General features: G+C 45.0%; 2 protein-coding genes and 1 long non-coding RNA gene across 5 annotated transcripts in view; 2 read left to right on the forward strand and 1 right to left on the reverse strand.

Annotated features, from left to right (window-relative positions):
• The window catches only part of CD5L (CD5 molecule like), a 114,597-nt gene that overhangs the window by 16,915 nt on the left and 75,685 nt on the right, over positions 1–21,997 (forward strand). The window lies entirely within an intron of this gene.
• LOC311589765 (Fc receptor-like protein 2) lies at positions 6,366–21,837 on the reverse strand. The gene is made up of 8 exons (XM_084768421.1): positions 21,636–21,837; positions 20,354–20,374; positions 16,861–17,127; positions 16,356–16,637; positions 14,483–14,791; positions 13,819–14,097; positions 8,525–8,845; positions 6,366–6,746 (listed from the first exon to the last, which is right to left on the reverse strand). Exons 1-8 carry the CDS (start codon positions 21,664–21,666, stop codon positions 6,727–6,729), a joined length of 1,530 nt encoding a protein of 509 aa, XP_084624547.1. The 5' UTR covers positions 21,667–21,837; the 3' UTR covers positions 6,366–6,726.
• Positions 9,010–10,988, forward strand: LOC311589769. 2 transcript variants are annotated; one of them, XR_014776647.1, is made up of 3 exons: positions 9,010–9,318; positions 10,178–10,485; positions 10,836–10,988. It is a non-coding gene; the product is annotated as an uncharacterized lncRNA (long non-coding RNA). The 2 variants fall into 2 exon arrangements; XR_014776648.1 differs by having other exon boundaries at positions 9,010–9,270.

Consider the following 21,997-nt stretch of genomic DNA (forward strand, 5'->3'; position numbering starts at 1 on the left):
TGTATTATTGATGTGGGGTATGGACTGTGACTCCCAACTTTGATGGCAAAAGTAGTTAGAGATTGACTATGCAGAAAGTTTTAGTGTGAAAATGGTTTTTGAAAGCTTATTTAAATTTTCTGTGTGTGTGTGTCTGTGTCTGTGTGTGTGTGTGTGTGTGTGTGCACTTGTGTGTATGTATGTGCATGTGCCTGCAGAGCCAAAAGAGCATATCAGATTCTCTGTAGCTAGAGCTGCAGTTGTGACCAGCCAGATGTGGGTGCTGAGAACTGGAACTGGAATGTTCTGGAAAATCATAAGCACTCTTAGCAGCAGAGATATTTCTTCAGCTTCTGAAAAAGACTTTCAAACTTGAAGCTCAAATCTAGAGATCCACTATACAACATATTGAATGATAATTAATGAAATCCATCATGTTATATGCTTAAAATTTGCCAAGAATAGATATTGAGTTCTAATAAAAGAAATAGAAGAAGGAAGAGAAAAGAACAAAGAGAGAGAGAGAAACAAAGAAAGAAAGGTTATGCTTACATGCTGATTGGTTTGTTGTGGCAATCGTTGGGTAGGGACGGGAGCCCGTGTCCATGTGGCCCTCTTGGTGCTGGAATGCTGTCTGCCTTGAACGTTGAATTTGCAGTTGCTGGCTCAGTCTCTGTGACTTCATATGTGCATTAGTCCTGTTGTGCCTGAAAGACACTGTTTTCTTAGAGTCGTCCGTCCCCTCTGCCTCTGACAATGTTTCTGCCTTCAATTCCACATAGCTCTCTGAGCTCTTGCAAGGAGGAGGGTTGATGAAGAAATCTCATTGAGGACTGGGTGCTCCAAACCCTCTCATTTAACACATGCTGTCCAGTGCTAAATATTTGAATTAATTCCCATCTACTACAGGGGAAAACACCTCTGGTCATAGCTGAGCAAGACATTGATTTACGGGTGTAGCAGAATATCGCTAGGAGTCATTTTATTGCTATTTTCCTTTGCCAGAATGATAGCATTTAGTTTCACCCTAGGTCACTGGCCTGTCTAGTCTCAGGTTTTTGTTAACCAGAGCAGGCATCATGGGCACCATCAGATAGAGCTTGATTACTCTCACAACACGTGTGCCACTGTTGCACCATGAAGACCGGTAACCACTGTAGATCAAAGGGTTTGTAGCTTGGGTTTATGGTTCCTTTTCTTTTCTGGTAGCATGCACAGTACATTTCAGTACCATGAAGGGGCGAAGGCTCCGGGTAGGTACTAGCTTGATTTCTCCATGTTTTATTAGACATGCAAGTGTTGTCTACAGCAAAAGGGCCTTACCATCAGTTTATGGAGAGCTACCAATAGCCTGGTCAATAGCCTGAGTTGTTTGGGGAGGGGGACAGATTCTATGGGCCTCTATTGGCCAACAATTCAACTAGATGTGACTTGTTTCTGTATATAAAGGTTTCACTTGGTGATGAGAGAAGTCCAGTAGGGGCTTTGTCTCCCCCAATGATTTGGTGATTCCATTTAGATTTCTTTCGTATATGGATATATTTTTAAAAAAATCTTCTACTGTATTATATTTCTATGTGACCCCTCAAATGGTCCTTAGCGTTAGCTGTTCCTCACTGTCTTCCCTCTTCTACCCCTCCCTCACTCCCTCCCACTCTCCATTTAATTCTCCATTGTAGTTTTCCCCTGTATCTCATAACAATATCTCCTATTTTCTCCTCCTTGGGATCTCTTCCTTTCGTCGCCATTGTCTTAGTCTATACCTAACATCTCTGCTTATGCGTACTGCAGGGCGGTTGGTGAGGTCATAGAAGCATCCACCTGTATGGGAGCACATACCGAACTGTCCTTTTGCCTTTGGGTTATCTCACTTTGGAAATTTTATTTTTCTAGCTACCTCCTGTTATCTGCAAATTTCATGATTTCATTTTTTTTACAACAGCTGAGTAATATTCCATGTGTATATGTGCCACAGTTTCATTCCCCGTTCATCTGCTGATGGACATCTAGACTGTTTCCAATGTCTGATTACTAAGAATAAATAAAAATGTTTCACTTTCCCTTAGAACATCCTGTATCTTAATCAAACTGGGTGAGCAAATGTTCCTGTAGTCGTGTGTAAAGTTTTTTTGGACCTATGCACAAAAATGGTATAGTTGGATCTATTTTCAGTTTCCCAGGGAACCACCACACTGATTTCTATAGTGACTGTATAAGTTTACATTTACACCAGCAATGGATAAAAATTCCTCTTTCCCCACATCCTTGCTACTTTGAACTACCATTTGTTTTATTGATCTTTATCATTTTTACTGTTGTAAGATGAAATCTCAGAGTTATTTTGATTTGCATTTCCCTGATGATTAAGGATGTTGAACATTTTTTTTAACTGTTTCTAACCATTTTACCTTTTGAGAACTCTCTGTTTAGTTCTGAACCCTATTTTTAATTGGATTATTTGACTTACATCAATTTTTTGTTTTGTTTTGTTTTGTTTTTGTTTTCTTCTTATTCTATTTTTATTTTTATTTTTTTAATTTATTTTTTAGTTCTTTATATATGTTAAATGTTTACCTGGTAGGGGATGGTCTTGTGCACCGTGTATTCAGATGTTGGTTTCTGTGCCCCAAGATCTGGTGACAGTTGGGATGTGGGCTTTGTTATTTCTATGAAGAATCTCCTGTATCAATGGTGTGTAAACATTGCTCCCCAATTATCTCTGATTAGTTATTAAAGAAATGGAGGAGCCTACAGCTGAGCAAGGGAGGACAAGAGGGAGGACTTCTGTTCCCAGTCTTGGCGTCTCAGGTAGAGACCAGAGCAGGGAGCAGAGGAGAAAGAGAGAGAGAGAGAGAGAGAGAGAGAGAGAGAGAGAGAGAGAGAGAGAAAGAAGAAGAAGAAGAAGAAGAAGAAGGAGGAGGAGGAGGAGGAGGAGGAGGAGGCACCATGAGGAGGTCACTATAGGAGAGAGTTACAACAGAAGGCCAAGGCAAGCAAGACTGTGATGGCAAGTAGAAAGGCACAAGGCTGCTGAGAGGTAGCCAGGCCAGCATAACTGGGTTAGAATAGATGACTATCTGTCCAGTTATAGAGCTTATGACTTGTTGAATAAATCTAATAGGTCTCAGCCAGGCGTGGTGGCGCACGTCTTTAATCCCAGCACTCGGGAGGCAGAGGCAGGCAGATTTCTGTGACTTCAAGGCCAGCCTGATCTACAAAGTGAGTCCAGGACAGCCAAGGCTACACAGAGACCCTGTCTCAAAAAACCAAACACCAAAACCAAACCAAAACAAAACAAAACAAAAACCTAATAGGTCTCTGTGTCATTATTTGGGAGCTGGAGAAGGCATAGAAAGGCCCTTACTATTATATACCTTAATTCTGCATTAACCTTCTATCATATGTGTAATATGAAAGACTTTCCTACATTCTGTAGGCTGCCATTTTGTCCAAATGATGGTGTCCTTTGCTATACAGAAGCTTTTCAGTTTCATGAGGTGCCATTTACTAGTTTCTGGTTTTAGTGCCTTTGCTGTTGGTATCCCATTCAGAAGGTCTTTTACTGTGCCTATGAGTTCAAGACTGTTTTTCTCATCTTTTCTACCAGATTCAGGTTATTTGGCCTTATGTTGAGGTCCTTGATCCATTTGGAGTTGAGTTTCATGTAGCATGATAAATATGGGTCTGTTTGCACTGCTGGAGGTAGTGCACCATGCCCTAGGTCAAGTTGCACTACAAAACTAAATTAATAAAAGCAGCTTTACCAACAGGTATTGAGCAAACACACATGTTGTTCAGTGGAATCTAATTGTAGACCCAGACACAAATCCACATACCTTTGGTCTCCTGATATTGACAAAGAAACAAGAAATACACAGGGGCAGGGGAAGCAGCATCTTCAACAAGTGGTGCTGGTCAAATTAGATGGCTGAATATAAAAGGAGAGTGCTACCAGCTCTAGAGACCTAGTGAAACGTCTCAGTTTCACGGTCATTCTAAAGCTATTGAGTTGTTTTCTTCCTGAGGTTAATGAGCTTCTCTGTATAATAGGATGTTTCATCGTAGAGAAAATTGCTATGCAGCAAGTTATAGGATGAGGCTCCTTGGATTGCCTCGGGGACTTCACAAAGAAGGCCTGTGGTATGGGCTGGACTTGTGTACGAGATAAGACACATTCTTATTGGCCCCCAAAATATGGCCAAAACTCGATAAGTTATTAGGAGGAAAAGAAAACAGCTGTAGATTGAATTATAAAGATATTAGTCAATCTGTTTTGAGCCTTGATACGGTTAACATTTCTTTTTTTTTTTCAGTTGTCTTGAATGTTGGTTTTATTTTTTAATTTAAGTAATTTATTCAGATTACACCTCAGTTGTTATCCCCTCACTTGTATCTTCTTGTTTCCCCCTCCTTTCCTCTTTAGCTCTATTCCCCTCCCCTAGGTCTGTGACAGAAGGGGACCTCCTCCCCCACCACATGATCACAGCCTGTCAGGTCTCATCCTGGTAGCCTGCTTACCAAAGGGTTAATGTCTCATTAAAAAGATACTGAAGCAATGTTTATCAAGGGACGTTTGTGTCTTTACATTCAAGTTCAACTCCCATTTAAGAAAATAAGACGGCCAGGCTTATAACAAGAAAACAGAAGGAGATCATGAGGTTGGAGGGAGATATCACAGGGTAGGGTAGCCACAAAGAGAGTATTGGAATACATGTGGTGAAAAAGCAGAAGGAGAACCTATATGGAGGACAAAAAAAGAATCATCTAGAAGGAGACAAGCAGTACAGGGAAGGTCAGTGGGGGATGGGGATGGTTGATAACAAACTATAACGATACACACATATGAAAGTGCCGTGAGCAAACCTGTTACTTTGTTTGCTAACCTAGAAAGGTTAACTTTAAAAATATCATTATAAAATGCTGTTACGAAAGAGGAAAATCTACTAGAGTAGTTGGGTTATTTTTTCTCGGGTCTCATACTTGGTAGTAGAGCTAATTAAGAAGTTTATGGCGCGGGCATCATGTCATATTCCTTCCTCGGCTTAGCAGGCAGGTGGGTGGGAGCAGGATGAGAAGGTGAGCTTATTGGCTCGACTGCTTCACTCAGCTGCGTTCTGCAGAGCTCTCTGCCTGGAGTAGCTCTTGGTGAGCGTGATCCGCCTGAGATATCTTGTGCAATATATGTAAAGTAGCTGCTAAGCCATTGGTTTGCTTGAAGCGTCGTGAACATTCGAGGCCCTGTTTTGCTAACGCGGGGTGGTAACCCGCAGGAATCCTAATTACTGTGGTAACTCTTTAGCTTCCCGGGCTCCAGGCCTCCTTCACATTTAACTTAGTGAATGATGCTTTCTCTTCCAGAACATACATTTATTTATTTATTTATTTATTTATTTATTTATCCTTGGCATCTGGAGGTGCTGAGACTGTTGCGGGCTCAAACTCATTTCTCATGGGTCCCACTCATTCGTGCAGTTGCCGTATCTTTGCTTCCTCCAACTTCTTGCCCAGTGTAGACAGGAGAAATTGCCTTTCAAACTGGTTTTCACAATTACATAATGCTTACAAGGAAAATATTATTTATATTGCCTAGTGGGTTGTCTGAGTTAGGGTTTTATTGTTGTTACAAGACATCATGACCATGGTATCTCTTATAAAGGACATTTAATTGGGGCTGGCTTACAGTTTAGTCTATTACCGTCATGGTGGGGAGCATGGCAGCATGCAGGCCAGCATGCTGCTGGAGCAGGAGCTGAGAGTTTTACATCTTGATCCGCAGGTAGCAGCAGCAGGAGACTGTGCCATACTGGGTACAGCTTGAACATAGGAGACCTCGGAGCCTGCCTCCACCGTGACACACTTCCTCTAACAACGCCTCACCTCCTAGTAGTGCCTCTCCTTATGGGCCAACCATTCAAACACATGAGTCTAGGGGAGCCATATCTATGCATTCTTTCTTTCTTTAAGAATTTTTTTATCTATTATTATGTATATAGTGCTCTAGCTGCATGTACAACTGCAGGCCAGAAGAGGGCATCAGATCACATTATAGATGGTTATGAGCCATCATGTGGTTGCTGGGAATTGAACTCAAGACCTGTGGAAGAGCAGACAGTGCTCTTAGCCACTGAGCCATCTCTCCAGCCAGGGCCATACCTATTCAAGCCACCATATAGGTCAAGTTCTTTCACTGGGTACTGGGTGACAGAAAGTATCTCTGTCTTCACATCTCACAACATGGATCATTAGGGAACGGTCTATTGGGAATGTTGAATTTTCCATGCTAAGAAAATGTGGTACCCCTGGGATCTTAGCTATTGACTATTCACTCTGGTCTGGAGAACCGTAAGCCATGACTCAGTTACCATTGTTTTAAAGCTGATTTCTTCCCAAGTCAAGAAATGAATGTAAGCACTCAGTTTCTTTTATTCATGTTCTTTATCAGACCACATACTATCAGATGTAAGGGTCGGGCACACATGATCCTCTACATCTGCCCAAGAAGATAGCTAGAAGGAACTAGAAAGTCAGGGAACCTAGACAAGGGAACAATTTTCCCAAGCTTGGCCTCCAGGGACGGGGGGACTTAGGCTTCCTTTAGTGCTGTTGGGACTTTAGCTCAGAGCAGAACTGTTTTGAATGCTATTGAAGGCTGAGCCACAGATGAAGTCTCCAAGTCCAGTGGAACTGCAGCTTGCGAGGCCCAAATGCAGAAAATAGGAAATCTGATGGTCTCCAGTCTGTGGATCTTCAGAAAGTGCTAGGAGAGACTGTGTAGAGGAAATGACAGGAGGTCAGAATGCAAGGACCAGCAAAGGGCTGTGCAGACCCATTCATCAGCTATGTGAAGCAGACTGAGCATGGAAGCCAGCCTGAACCACAGAAGCCTCCCCACACCCTGTCCAAACCCCCAGGGTTCAGACTTTCACCAAAGGTCCTCACGACTATGAGATCCTAATTTTATCTCAACTCAGTGAGGGAGTTAGACTAGACATCACACTTTCTTGACAAAGAAGTTTGTTACTTCTAGGGTTGGTCCATGGAGGAAGCTGACCTTTGAGCTCTGCAGACTCCAGATCCAGGGGGCTCTATAGAACCAACTCTGGACTCCGTTACCTTGAACAAGCTACCACCATTACAAGTGCCTCTCAACTGGCATGGGCCCATACTTCTAAGCCATTTCCTTTTCTCAGAAGGCCACTCTTGCACTCAGTGGGCTGAGGAGGCAAGGGAGGACAGTGACCCTGGCTTCCTGTATTCTCACAGGGTCTGTGAAGATGTGGAGATGCGGAAAGTTGCAGCGTCATCAGATCTCTTCCGTTTTGCTCTGACTCTCTGGAATCCTTGCCCTTTATGGCTTGATTCCTGGGCCTGACTGTCTGGGCCACTGACGTCTTTCCAACACTACCCACCAGCTTGTCCTCTACCATCAGAACCCAGGGCTTCATTCTGATGTATGGCATTGCTAAGGAAAGAGCTCTGAAGAGTTGAAAAGATGTCACAACAATGTAAGCAGTGTCACACTTCCCAAAACCACCCAAACTGTATAAATTGATGATTTCATAATTACCTTCTTGACATTATGCCCCAACTCACAACCATAAAAATACTAATGTTTTGTCTTTTTAAGATGGCCAATAAGAACTAATAACAATAGCCCACAAGGCAGTCTTTGGGAACTCTGGGCCAAGCTGCCGTGATCTGACAGTACTAAGGAGGAGGCTCATGTAGAAGTGACCTTCATTCACATTGTATTAAGGCATGTCTCTATATATTCAGTGGTTAATCACCAAACTGGCAGTGGGCTAAATGCCAACAGAGTCTGATATGTCATTGCTAGTGAGGAATCTCCTGTCTATTGTGTAAAAGTTACTCACTAGTTGTCTCTGATTGGTTAATAAAGAAGCTGAAGAGCCTATGACTGGGCAGAAGAGACTGAAGGTGGCACTTCTGTCCCAGTCTAGGAGTCCCAGGGCAGGGGGTGGAGAAAGGAGGAGGTGGAGGAGGAGGTGCAGAAGGAGGTGGAGGAGGAGGAGGAGGTGGAGGAGGAGGTGCAGAAGGAGGTGGAGGAGGAGAAGTAGAAGAGGAAGAAGAAAAAGATGAAGAAAGAAGGAAGAAGAGGAAGAAGAAAAAGATGAAGAAAGAAGGAAGAAGAGGAAGAAGAAAAAGAAGAGGAAATAGTAGTAGAAGAGGAAGAAGAAAAAGAAGAAGAAGAGGAAGAAGAAGGAGGAGGAGAAGAAGAGGAAGAAGAGGAAGAAGGAGGAGGAGGAGGAGAAGGTGGTTACCCACCCATGAGAAGAGTCATAATGAGAACTAAGATGCAGCAGGAGCAGCCTGGGCGAGCCTAGACGGCAAGCAGCATGAAGCGCACGGTCGGCAAGTAGCTAGCCTAGCATAGGAGGGTTAGCATAGGTCAATATCTACCCAGTTATGGTGCTTTAAAGCTTATTAACAAATGGAACAGGCCTCTGTCTCATTATGTGCGAGCCAGAGCGGGCATAGCCAAAAGCAACAGGCTCAGCCCGGTGTCAGCTCCGTCATCACCCACCTTCACACACAGCTCCTGCATCCTCGTCATGGCCGCAGTCAAAGGTCTCTACCTGGTCACATTCAGCCAGGGCCTTTTCTGTGCCGTTGCACAGGGCTACCTGAATGAGCACAGGCAGAGCTTCATCAACCACGGGGGGGTAGAGCATGGCTATGGGCGTGTGCCGGGCTGCTCCACAGCCCAGCTCCCGGCACACCACAGCCACGTCCTTCATGTCCCAGCCATCATCGCACACTGTGCCCCAGCGGCCTTCCTGTTCCACCTCCACGCGTCCTTCACAGCGGTGGGGACCGTTCACCAAACGCACCTTGGGTGGATGCTCTGCAAATGGAGTGGGTGAAAGTACTTTAAAAATGCGCATGCTCTCAAGCAACTCCCACGTACACGGGTCTTTACAGCAGGGGCGCCGTCCCTGTTAACGTTACCGATGGGCTGGAAGTATCAGGGATCACCTGACAGAGAAGTCTTCTGGCACTTACCTATCAGGGATTATCTAGGTTAGCTTGGCTCGTGGCCCTGCCTGTGGGTACCACTGATTAGGTTAATCGAACTAGGAAAACTCGTCCAGCTTAGGTGCTGGTACACCCCGGGCTGGAATCCCTCCCTGACTGTATGAACGTTGTGAACGTTGGCTGTGCACAAGTGTTCATGCCTCTGGTGATTGTAGGCGTGATGTGACCAGATGCTTCAAACACCTGCTGCCTCGTTTTCCCAACCATGACCCTTGAACTGCTAGCCAAGTCACCGTAAGTCAGATGTTTTTGTCGTGGCAACAGGAAAGGGAACAAGGGGAGGTAAGGAGTTGCTAAAGGAAGGGTCTCAGAGCCTGGCTCTGTCTCGCTAGGCTTTCCACTTTACCACCACCTCACATCCCCAATGGCCCCAGTAAGAGAGCCTGGAAAAGAGCTTCTGCTCACATTCGGAAACACAGAGGTTTAGGGTTTGCTTTCCATAAGCTCAAAGGGAAAAAAAAAACCCATCTTAAACATAGAAGGATATAATCACATATTTCCCAATGATAGAGACTGAGACATAGAATGGAAAAAGGCCTATTTGTTAGTTTTGCGGCTTTAAAAAAAAAAAAAAGAGCCTGTTTAGCCTGGTGTGGCTCACTCCTTTAACCCCAGCACTATGAAGTCAGAGGCAGGTGGATTGCTGTGAGTTCGAGGCCAGCCTGGTCTACAAAGTGAGTCTAGGACAGCCAAGGCTACACAGAGAAACCCTGTCCTGAAAAACGCCTGTCTAATCTCTAATTTCTGCTTACTTTATTATTTTACTTTTACTTAGTTTGTTGAGATAGAGGTGTGACTATATTTCCCAGGCTGATCTTGAACTTCAAGCAATCCTCTTACCTCTGGTATTCTTACCCGACAGGCCCAGAATTAAAAAAAAAAAATTTTTTTTTGAAGCCATTAGAAATTACAAACGATCTCTCTCTCTCTCTCTCTCTCTCTCTCTCTCTCTCTCTCTCTCTCTCTCTGTGTGTGTGTGTGTGTATGTGTGTGTGTGTGCGCGCGCGTGCGCGCGCGTGCGTGTCTGTCTGTCTGTCTGTCTCTGTCTCTCTCTGTGTAACCCTCCTGCCTTAGCCTCCCACAAATATCGGGGTTACAGTCATGCACCCTTAAAGTCTTTTGACACTGTTCTTTTACACAGTCCACAGGGGCCTTGAACTCAGGACCATCCCTCCTTCTCCAAGATCACTAGGATAAAACACAGCTATAAGCTCAACATTGTGATGGCGAAAGAAGCTGGTGGAGGAAAGAAGAGGAGAGAGCCTGCGGCCCCAATGCAGACACTCCCACATACTATGATTTCCTATCAGCATCTCTTTCAGGAGCAGGCAGGGCAACTCAAACGGAGTCTCTGTCGTCTGCAGCCAGCACGCCCTGACTTACTCAGATCCCTGAAAAAGGCAGACAGCAGCATAGGTAATAACAAGGCAGACAGACCAGGAGTCACAGGTAATAACAAGAATTCTTTTAAGGTAGGTGTGGTAGTACTGCCTTCCATCCCAGCACTGGGGCTGAGGCAGGAGGATCTCTGTGAGTTCGAGGCCAGACAGGGTGAATAGTGAGAAAAAGAAAAGGAAGAAAAAAAAAAGAATGAAGAGAAAGGGAGGGAGAGGAGGAAGAAGAGGAGGAAAAAAATAATATATTATTCAAAACTTGATAGATTAATGAGACCAAACATATATAAGACTATAGAGACTGAAGTGCAAGACTAAATGAAGAAAGTAGCTTAATTTAAAGAAAAAAATCTAGACTTCAACCAGTCAAACAACAAAAAAATGAGATTATTCTTATTTTCACAGAGAAAATTTGCATTAATTGACAGCATGTAAGACCACCAGCAAAGCTTCAGTGTTTTCTGTGAGGTGAGAGTTCCACAGGCCACATTTTAATAAATGCTAGGTACAAGAAGAACAAGGGCATATCTAAAAATTAATAATAAAAGATTGATGTAAAATTTATTTATAAGAAATTACAAGTTCTTTTTATAAAAGAATTAAGGATCCATATTACATACATATTGTAGATACTAAGCAAGTGAAAAGCATCATATATCAAAACTTTTAAAATGAGATAAAAGTGGCACTTGGAGGGAAACATAGTTTAGAATACATTGTTAGAAAATAAAAAAAGATGAAAAAGAAATATTTAAGAAATTAAGGAACAGATTTAGTGTTCCAGGTTTTATGTTGAGGTCTTTGTGAGGGAGAGGCAGGTGGATCTTTGTGAGTTCAAAGCCAACAAGGTCTACAAATCAAGGCTGAGGCCAGCCAGGGCTATATATTGAGACCCTGTCTAAAAACAACAACAATAATTTTAAAAGTTAAGGAGAGCCCCCTCCCTCCGCCCCCAGCAACTTATTGAATCAGATTCTGAGACTCACAGCCAAGCATTGGGTGGAGCTCTGGGAGTCCTGTGGAAAAGAGGGAGGGAAGGATAGAAGGACCCGGAGGGGACAAGGGTGCTGCAAGAAGACCAACAGAGTCAACTAACATAGACCCATGAGGGCTTAGAGAGACAGAAGACCAACCAAAGAGCCCGCGTGGACTGACCTAGACCCCCTATACAAATGTAACTGACGGGCAGTTTGATCTTCATGTGGGTCCCCTAGTAAGTTGAGCAGGTGCTGTCCCTGACATGGACTCTGTTGCCTGCTTTTGAACCCTTCGCCCTAACCAGGCTGCCTTGCCTGGCCTCAGTGGATGAGGATGGGCTCAGTCCTGGTGCGACTTGATGTGCTGAGGTGGGTTGTGGGGGCCGCTCCCCTTTTCTGAGGACAAAGGAAGAGAGGATATGAGGAAGAAGGTGGGAAGGAGGAACCAGGAGGTGAGGAGGGAGGGGCCTATGATCAGGGTGTAAAGTGAATATATAAATTTTTTAAAAATTAAAGAATAATATGAAATATAAGTATGAGGAAGATGAAATATGGGAGAAAAGTAAATGAACTAGAAAAATACTTTGGAATAATAAAATGATCAGGGTGTAAAGTGAATATATAAATTAAAAAGAAATTAAAAAATAATGTGAAATATAAGTATGAGGAAGATGAAATATGGGAGATAAGTAAATGAATTAGAAAAATACTTTGGATGATATTGACTTGAAAAGTAAAAAGCATAAACTAAAACCTGAATTTTTGGAAAGAAAATGCAACAGAGAAGCCTCTGATAAGTCTGGTGAGAAAGGAGGCCATCCAGATACATTAGAAATGAGGAGAAATTGGTCACACTCCAGACACTAAACACTGGAGAGCATGCTCAAGAGTCTGTGATAGATTTGAAAACTGAGATTTTCATATTTTGCTCATCTTTGGGGAAAAAAACATACAAACTGGTGTGTGTGTGTGTGTGTGTGTGTGTGTGTGTGTGTGTGTGTAATGCACACATGTGTGAGGGAGCCAGAGGAGGATGCCTAGTGGCTTCCTCTATGCTCCTTGCCGTATTCTCTGGAGACAGGGTCTCCCACAGAACCTGGACCCCAACATTTCTCAGCAGGTGGCCAGTGCACCCCTGCAGTTGTCCCGTCCCTACTCCCTGAAACAGCCATGGCCAGGTGAGTGCTGACGAGGCAAACACGGGTCCTCATACATGTGAAGTAAATGACCTTACCCACTCAGTCAGCGCCCAGCCCTATAATAATAGATCTATAATAAGAAATTGTTTTTAAAAAATAATAAAAAATTGAAAAGGCTAACTAACAAACAGGGTTTGATGGCAGAGGTAACAGTCTGCTGGGCTCAAAGAACCTTGGGCTAGTTGCAAAGCCTTCAAGTAGGTAGATAATCCTAATGTTTTCCGTTTCTGAGCACAGAGTTTGTGGAAACTCCCTGAAACCGTTCTTATGAAGCTAACATATCCCTGGCAAAGAAAAACAAAAACTCATGTATTAATAGGATGCAGTGTGTGCGTGTGCGTGTGCGTGCGTGCGTGCGTGCGTGTGTGTGTGTGCTTAGCATGCTTGAAGTTCTGACTCTGATACCGAGCACTGAATCAATTAACACATGCAAATGTTTGAAATAAAACATTAGTAAATCATATAACACTACTGGCTATGGTGACTAAGGAGAGCTTATAAGAGAAACTCAGGAACTGTTCCATATTAGAAAACTCATGAATAAAATTGTCTCTGATAATGGATTAAAGAAAAGAGAAGATCACACAACGGCCTGGACCTGTTCTCACAGTGGCAAAGGACTCGGCTTCTTGGCTATGGCTGCCCCAGTTGTCTCTTCCGTCTTTGTGTTTTCTCCTGGCACTCCTAGTAAATAACTTTGGACATGCTGCTCAATTTAAATTTTATTTCCTTGTTTGTGTAATAATTCTGTTGCTATGGAAATCAAGTGATACCACCTTAGTAAAAATTTAAATCCCAGAATCCATCTTGTTTGTGGTTTACTATTGCTATTATTGTTTTACTTCTGTTCATAAGTACAAGGGCTAGTGGGTGCTCCCTAGTCACTCTGAGTGAGTCCCAGTGAGCTCTGAGGTTGCAAGATCACCCCCACTTGTCCTTATGTACATCTGTCTGCCTTCTTTCTCCATGCTTCACCTAGCCCACTCCTTACACTGGCCAGATCCCTGATTTTACACATATGTGATTAAAGGAGAAGCAGACAGAGAGGACAAGCAACAGATGAGACTGAAAATAATCATGACTGGGCGTGGCGCTGATCCTCCAGTGGAGCTCCGATTTCCGGAAGGGTGGGATAACACAAGGAAAGGAAAAAAAGCCATGGCTCGGCATAACGCAAGTTGTGCCCTGGAATGGGGCGTTAAATTGTCCTACCTGTGACATTGAGTGTCACCACCTCACTGCGCTTGGTCCCCCAGCCATTGCCAGCTTCACAGAAGTAGTTCCCAGAGTGCCCTGCAGTCAGGGAGAGCTTAAAGGATGCTTTTCCTCCAAAAGGTGCTGAGACGTTCCCTAGAGTAATATTTTCATGATAAAACCAGTACAGAATGGGAGGAGACGCTCTCTTGTCTTCACAGTGAAGTTCCATGACGTCCCCGATGAAGGGCAGCACCCCGGGAACACTGACGGACAGGAGGGGGTGCAACACTGGAACTGACAGAGCACAGCAGCGGTCAGAGGAGTGGTCTGACGCATAGCCTACCTTGTTTTCACTCAAGTTCTCCTACCCCAGCCCCTTGTATCCTTTCCCAACATCTCAGTGCTCCGTCTAACCCTTCAGGGAAAGTTCCAGAAGAGCGGTTAAGCATTGACGAAGCATTCTGGAGAGCATGCCTCTGAATAGGCTACACCGTCTCGGTCAGGCTCCATCTCAGTGCCCTCTTTCCGCTCTTCTGCTACTGTTGCCGCTTTTACTTCCACCATCAAAACAAAGCCCTTGCTGCGTTCACACAGCTTCCTACGCCGCCCCGTCGTGCCTTCCTCTTCGAACATTTTCCCCTGCTGGGAGTTGCTGGCTCTGATTAGTAATGCTCCTTACCCTTCACTGCGATGTTCACTACGGCGCTCTGGACAAGGCCGTAGCTGTTGTCCGCAGTGCAGTAGTATCCCCCCGCGTGGCTTTCCTTGGCAGCAGAGATCTCCAGCTCCGCTCTCTGGGAACGCTGACTTTTCCTCCCTACATTCTCCTTCGTGTCCTCCCTGTGCCAGGAGAACGTGATAAGCCCTGTGCCCTTAGTCACAGAGCAGGCGAAGACCAGCATCTCTCCTTCCAGGACGAGCATCTCCCCTTCAACTCCCGGGCCCCTTGATGGCTGGATCTCCATGGAGACTTGAGACACAGGGATCCCTGGGGGAACAAAAGACAAATTGTTAAAAGACCAGGTGGGGATGGGCTGGAGAGATGGCTCCAAGCTTAAGAGCACTGATTGTTCTTCCAGAGGACCAAGGTTCAATTCCCAGTTCACACATGGCCATCTGTAACGCCAGGAGGGGGAGGGGGGGGAGGGAAAGACCAGGTGGGGAAATTCAAGACAGACAGGGTCCAGTATCACCTGCAGTGAGTTATGGCAGGTAAATATATGGAATTGAGAGTCCACTCCGCTTGCCTAAGTGTTTTTCATGGGAACTGACGATACTTAGGGCATTGCACGGGGCCTCCCTGCAATCCGATACTCAGTAACAATTCTGTTCCTCACTTCCTACACTTTTCCTTACCTTGACCACATCCCGCAGTGTTCTGCCCTCTCTTGACTTTTTTGTGAGCTTGCGACAGTAGGAGAGAGAGGCTAGAATCCCTTAAGCAAAGGAGTTTTCCCCGACTTGAGTAACTATGACTAAGTTCTGCCGTTTAAAAGCTGCAGGATCTGAGTAAGCCAATATCTCTAATCCTCAGCTTTTCTCAATAGCATTTGGATAATCACAGTAACCTCACAGAGTTCTTATGCAGATTAGTTGAGACGCATACATTAGGCAGTTCCACACACTACTGCTCAGCAGTGTCAACTAGTGATACTGCTATCCTCAAGTGTTTAAAAGAACATGTACCCGGGCCAGATAAATCACATTTAAACTCAAGGTCTCTATGCTGGGTGCTGTTTCCTTAGGCATAACAGCTTTTTGCTTTGGGTTTCCTCCTCTGTAAAACCGGGGGGGGGGGGGGGGGGGGGAACAGCACTCACTCTACAGACTACTCATGAAACTGTTTCACAGGCTACTGTGAGGACAAAATGCTCGGCTGCTCTGAGCAGTGTCTTGTACATGGTAAATCTTCCTGTCTTCTCTTCTGCAGGTGTTTGTAGCACCACAACAGCTTTAGCTCATATCTGAAATATAATGATTCTTTTTTTAAAAAGGTTTATTTATTTATTTATTATTAATATGTATACAGTTCTCTACCTTCAGGCCAGATCACATTATAGATGGCTGTGAGCCACCATGTGGTTGCTGGGAATTGAACTCAGGACCTCTGGAGGAGCAGTCAGCACTCTTAACCTCTGAGCCATCTCGCCAGCCCATAATGATTCTTTTTACAAGTGAAAAATTGTTACTGTCATCTCAAATATTATTATTCATGCCTTCGTTGTATCGCCTCCTAAGTGTGTGTGTGTGTGTGTGTGTGTGTGTGTGTGTGTGTGTGTGTGTTGGGGGCAGGGGGAGGGTCTCTCCTCATAGACAGAAGCTATACTTCATTCATTGACCTCCTAGTTTGCTGAGTAAACTTACTGCTGTTGCTTTTCTGAAAGGGAGGGTAACATCATTGGGAAACTATACCCCTATAGAAATAAGTGTTCAAGAGTCCCAGTGGGCCAGGGTGGCTTCCGCCCTCAGGGATAAGAAGGAGCCCACAGTCTGCCTGGTGCCCCTGCTCTCTTCCTGACTCTGCTCCATCAGCCCAACCCACTGGCGCTCACTCTCCACAGTTATATAGGACCGGTGACTCCGCTTCGAGACACTGTGAGATGCTGTCATTGCCTCACACCAATAATTCCCCGAGTCTTCTTTCCATATTGCTGAGATCGTAAACTTTGATGAGCCCCAGCCGGACTGCAAAGTGCGGCCATCTTTGAAGAAGGAGTAACGTAACTGGGTGCCTGTCCTATCCCAAGGGAGCCTGGTGTTGCAGGACAGGGTCACGGGACTCCCTTCGATGGGCTGTAGGGGGCTGGCTGCCAGCCCAGGTGCTGGAAATAGCTCTGGAGGGGAAGATTAAATCCGAAGAGACCACTTGTTAGTTGAGGACTATGCAGTCTTCCGTAAGCACCTAAAGAGCAAGACACATAGACCCACACTCCAGGACAGGCCGCCCACCCCCCCATCCGTTCATCCCTGGTTAGTGTCCTATGCCCTGTGTACCCTGGCTCTCCTACCCGGGTACTCTCCCTCCTAGGCACAGCCACTTGAGGAGTGATTCCCTACCTTGGACAGAAAGCCACACAGATCTTGTTTCTTCTGGCACATCTATAAATAGGAACCATTTCCTATCTGCCTTACAGGAATAGGAGCCACTGTCGCTGAGTCTTGCATTCGAAATGACGTAGCTCGAAGCGCTGTCATAAGTAGCTAGGTGAGATCCATCCCTGAAGTACTTTAGCCTCTTTATGTTGCTATTCTTTTCCCCTGTGCAGCTTATGACGACCCGGTCTCCTTCATAAGCGCTGGATGGCACACTGATGCTCAACCAGTCTGCAAAGGAAGCAAGTGGCGGAGAGTGACAGTAGGGACCCCGCCTTGATGCTGCCTAGAAGGGAGAGGCTCTATGTGTGCCCAGAAGCGGAGGACGCACAGCTGTCTGGGGACTCACTAGCTCTGCTCACTTTCTGGCTCAGCAGATTGAGTTTCACTTCACTGGAGGACATTTCCTTTTTCTTTTCTCTCCTCCTCCTCCTCCTCCTCCTTCTCTCTGTCTCTCTCTGTCAGTCTCTCTGTCTCTCTGTCTCTGTATCTCTTTGTCTATCTGTCTGTCTGTCAGTCTGTTTTTCTCTCTGGTTTTTCAAGACATGATTTTTCTGTGTGGCAGCCCTGGCTGTCCTGGACTCACTCTGTAGACTAGGCTGGCCTCAAACTCCATGCCATGTGAAATTTTCTTTTTCAACCATGCATTTTGTATACATGTTAATGGATCTTTTTTGTTTTTCGAGACAGGGTTTCTCTGTGTAGCCTTGGCTGTCCTGAACTCACTTTGAAGACCAGGCTGGCCTCAAACTCACAACGATCTGCCTGCTTCTGCCTCTGCCTCCCGAGTGCTGGGATCAAAGGCATGCACCACCACCGCCTGGCGATCTTTTTTTTAATGCTGTTTTTTCCCCAGATTCCAACAGCTGTACTAACTATGGATTTAACATGAGTCCACTAGTTAAGTGAGACAGCTCAGGTCTGGAATTACAGCTAGTCATGATGTTGAGGCACGTAGGTCACAGATTCAAAGCTACAGATTTGATTTAGGGCCAGCTTGGGTGACTTAGCAAGACTATGGCTCATAATAAATAATAAACAGGGATGGGCATAGATAGCTCAGTGTTGGAGTCCTCACCCAGCACGTTCAAGACCCTGGGCTCGAGTCTCAGCACTCCTCTTCCCTCTACTAGAAGATTCTACTTTGTATCTCCTTCTACCTATTGATGGCCTCCGATCCCATGACTCCCTCTGCTTGCCCCATGCTTTAGAAACCGCGTGCAGTAGCACGGTTTCTAACTCAATGTCCTTTCCTGGTGTGCCATTCTCCCTACAGGAAACCAATGGAGCCAGAGACACAAGCTACAGAATCTACGTTTCCAGGCTCTGGAGTCTACTAAAACTGCTTTCTTTCACGGGTATCTGCAAATCATTATCATACTTGGCCCTGTAGGAACCCCACAAAGAAGTGGAGCATCCACCTGTCCAGGCCACTGCTTCCCCTATAGGACAGTAAGCTAATGGATAGCTTAGATCTGCCACAGCAGGAGAAAACACAAACGAATAGAAAGGATCTTGTAGACTTCCCTGGAAAAAGAAGAGCCGGCCAGCATGCTGCTCTGGCAGAGCACCCTGCAGCCTCTCTCTCCCTACAGAAAGACTTCCGTCTGCGAAGGATACCAGCTTCAAATGCCAGTCTGGAGTTGCAGTGCGTTGGGGACGTAGCACGGAAAATGTCTGTCCAATAGCGCAAAGTGAGCAACCAAGCTTTCACTGGCTTTGAAAGATGTTGGGAATAGAGGCCGGGCCCTGCTTTGAACACCGGACCCTTCTTCGCAGCATCACTCGCCTTCAGTGTAAGACAAGACACTGTCCAACGTGAGGGAACACAGTGCAGGGGGAGGATAAAATACAATAGTGGTGTTTAGGCACCTGCCCAGCTTGTCCTTCCAACTCCCAGGGACCTGTCCCAGGAGGACATAGCTAAGGCCCTTAGTCCCTAGAGTGACACTTATAAGGGTGTGGATAAAAAACACCGAGAACTTCCTGAGGCATAGCTTGCACTAAAGCGTACATCATATAGGTGATAGCCTTTAATTAATATTCATCCATTCTTCCTTCCTCCTTCCCTTCACTGTTCGGAAGATGCTGGGGATCAAACTCAGGATCTTGCACATTCTACCCTGCTCAGCATTCTAGACCTGAACTAAATCCTCCGTTCACTTTAACATCCCTCAACACATTCTGCTCGTGCGCGTATTTTTCCTTATCCACAATATACCAGTGTACCTCTCGATATCTATATGGCATGTTTGAGATGCTCATCCAAATGGATCTAATAGTGCGAAACAACTAACCAAGCTCAAAGATACCTTCTGTGTAGCATCTACTGGCTTTGAAAGATAATGGGGGTGGGGTGGGGTGGGGAGGGAGGACTAGAGAGATGGCTCAGTGAATAAGAGCACTGTCTGCTCTTCCAAAGGCCCTGAGTTCAATTCCCAGCAACCACATCGGGGCTCACAACCATCTATAATGTGTTATAATGCTCTCTTCTGGCATACAGGTGTACATGCAAATAGAGCACTCATATACAATAAATAAAATCTTAAAAGAAAAAAGGATAATGGAAATAGAGGTAGATGGCAGGCACAAAGTTCAATAAAGAAGTGTTGGAGACCAATATTCTTTTTCACTATATGGTGAGGCGGGACAATATTTTCCTGTGAATATTTTAGAAATAAAGTCAGTTTGATTAAAGAAATATTTGAGAAGTAAGACTTATGAGGCCAAATTGAGGATGATCAAAGGGCTAGGAGTCAGAGGGAAAAAAATTCAACAGTTTTCCCGGAGACTGAAATAAGTATTTAACTGCAAAACACTTAGATTGGTGGTCTTAATTTCTGAGTATCATCTCTCAACATTGTAGAATGGATGTGTTCTCAAAGGCTCAACCAAGGAGGAAAGCGTAATTTCCCAGGCTCCCATGAAACTAAGTGTTTTCTTGATTTCATTATATTAAATTCCAGTAAAAAAGGGAAAGACTCATTAGGCACTGGGTTGTTTCAATCCCACAAAGACTGAAGGGCATTCTTGTCTTCTGTAGAGTGCAGAGCACGTCCCTGGCCTCTTGCTGCCTCCCTGCTCTAAATATATTTTCAGCCACTGCTTCTGGTGAGCTTGAGAACATTTTCCCCAGTGACTACACTGACGGCTATCTCTTTGCAGCGAATCCTTTTCCCATCTGAGGGGTCAGCAGCAAAGAGGAAGTAATTCATTGCCTTGAGAGGGGCAGGATGCTGTCTTCTTCCCACCCAGCAATAGCTGGCAAAGCAGAGGTGGCGGTGGTGTGGTACATCCTGTCACAACTGATCCATGGTGAAGAGAGTGAGGTGCTGGATCCTGCCTCTCTTTACTCTAGCCCTGGCTCAGATCCCTTCTGCTGCCTTCTGCTAAGAGGCTTCACTAGGCAGGACCTCCCAGAGATCTGAAGGAAAGAACAAGGAAAAGACTTGCTTACCTGATTGGACTCCCACAGGAGCTGCAAGGAAACAGTCAGAGAGGTTACACAGGACCAAGGTCTTTATGCTTTATAAAAGGTTATAACCCTCTGAGGACTCTCAAGCACTTTTTCTTTTTGCTTCGTCCTCCTCCCCCTACTCCTTTCATCTTCCCTCTTTTGTATTCTCCATCTTTTCTCTCCATCTTTCTTCTGTCCTTCCTTCTCTCACTCACAAATGACACCCAGGATTCGTTTTTATAAACCCTGAGCATGTTATGAGCAGTCATTGTCCATTCCAAAAAGGTTGTCTATTACAAGCAAAATTTCAAGAGCTTCATTTATTGTCTCCTCTTTTACCTTTTTATTTAAATATTTTTTTATTTTTTGAAATTAAAATGTAATTGCATCATTTTCTCCCTTCCTTTTCCTCCCACCAACTCGTTCACAAATTTATGGCTTCTAGTTGTATATATGTATGTATACATCTCTATACAATACAACCTGCTCAGTCTATATATTACTTTTATGCATATGATTTCAGGGCTGACAATTCAATATTGGATAGCCGATTTGGGGTCTCTACCGTTAAACTGTCCAGACTATTTTGCTTAAGAGAAATGATCTACCCAGGGGCAACCTAGGTGCAAGGAAGGGCCACCAAAGAAACACAGGCTCTGCTCCTATTTCACTGACATTAGTTCTCCTTCTTTCTGCATTCTAGAAGCACTGCTGCGCAGGGGGCTATGTAAGAGAGTTGTATTTATAGGCATAGCCTATGATGTCTACTATGGTCAGCAAGGCTTGAATTCTATGCAGTGTCTAAGAGATAAGAGTTCAGCCCAACACGAAGTTTGAAGTAGAATTTGAGCCTTGGAGTATAAGATTTATGTGGCTGTGCATACATTCGCTCTAACAGAAAGCACCTTTGAAGCCCTTTTAATGAAAATTTACTGGTTTTCTAGAGATCAAACAGAAAATTGAGACAAATAACCGGCCTTTTAGTAAGGTCTCTCTCTCTCTCTCTCTCTCTCTCTCTCTCTCTCTCTCTCTCTCTCTCTCTCACACACACACACACACACACACACACACACACACACACACACACACCCCTTCTCCTGGGAGCCTTGCTTTGCTCGATTCTCATTTGTGTCATACCTGCCAGGGCTGCATCAGAAGCAGAAAGCCCAGCTCGACACATCCCAGCAGAGAGCCACATGCTTAAGCAGAGTGTCTATGGGCGCCCGTACAGAGACAGTTCTACCCTGGCACCACCCCAGGCCCTTTTCAGCATCCTACTTACCAAAGACCAGAAGCAGTGACCACAGCAGCATGAGGCTAGAGGCAAGCAGCTCCCTTCCTGACAGGTGCAGCTCGAGTCCTCAGAGCACGTGGACCATGGTTCTGGGATAGAGCCCTGTGCTTCAGCGGGGATCCTAACTGAAATAGAGAAAAAAGGAAGTGGCAAAGTCGTCTGTCATTCAGTCCATACCCTGAGCCAGTGGGTGCTGCAAAAGCAAATGTCCTTCCTCTTTGTAGAGTTGCTTAGACATGTGTGCGCTCGGGAGAGATGGATCTTAGCGTGTGGGATGCCTTCCTTTTGTAGATACGTTTTACACTGTACTCCACTGAGATTCAAATCAGGTTCTTGGGAGTGTTCAAAAA

Source organism: Acomys minous (assembly GCF_964271855.1).
Source record: "Acomys minous genome assembly, chromosome: 19".
NCBI classification, from domain to species: domain Eukaryota; kingdom Metazoa; phylum Chordata; class Mammalia; order Rodentia; family Muridae; genus Acomys; species Acomys minous.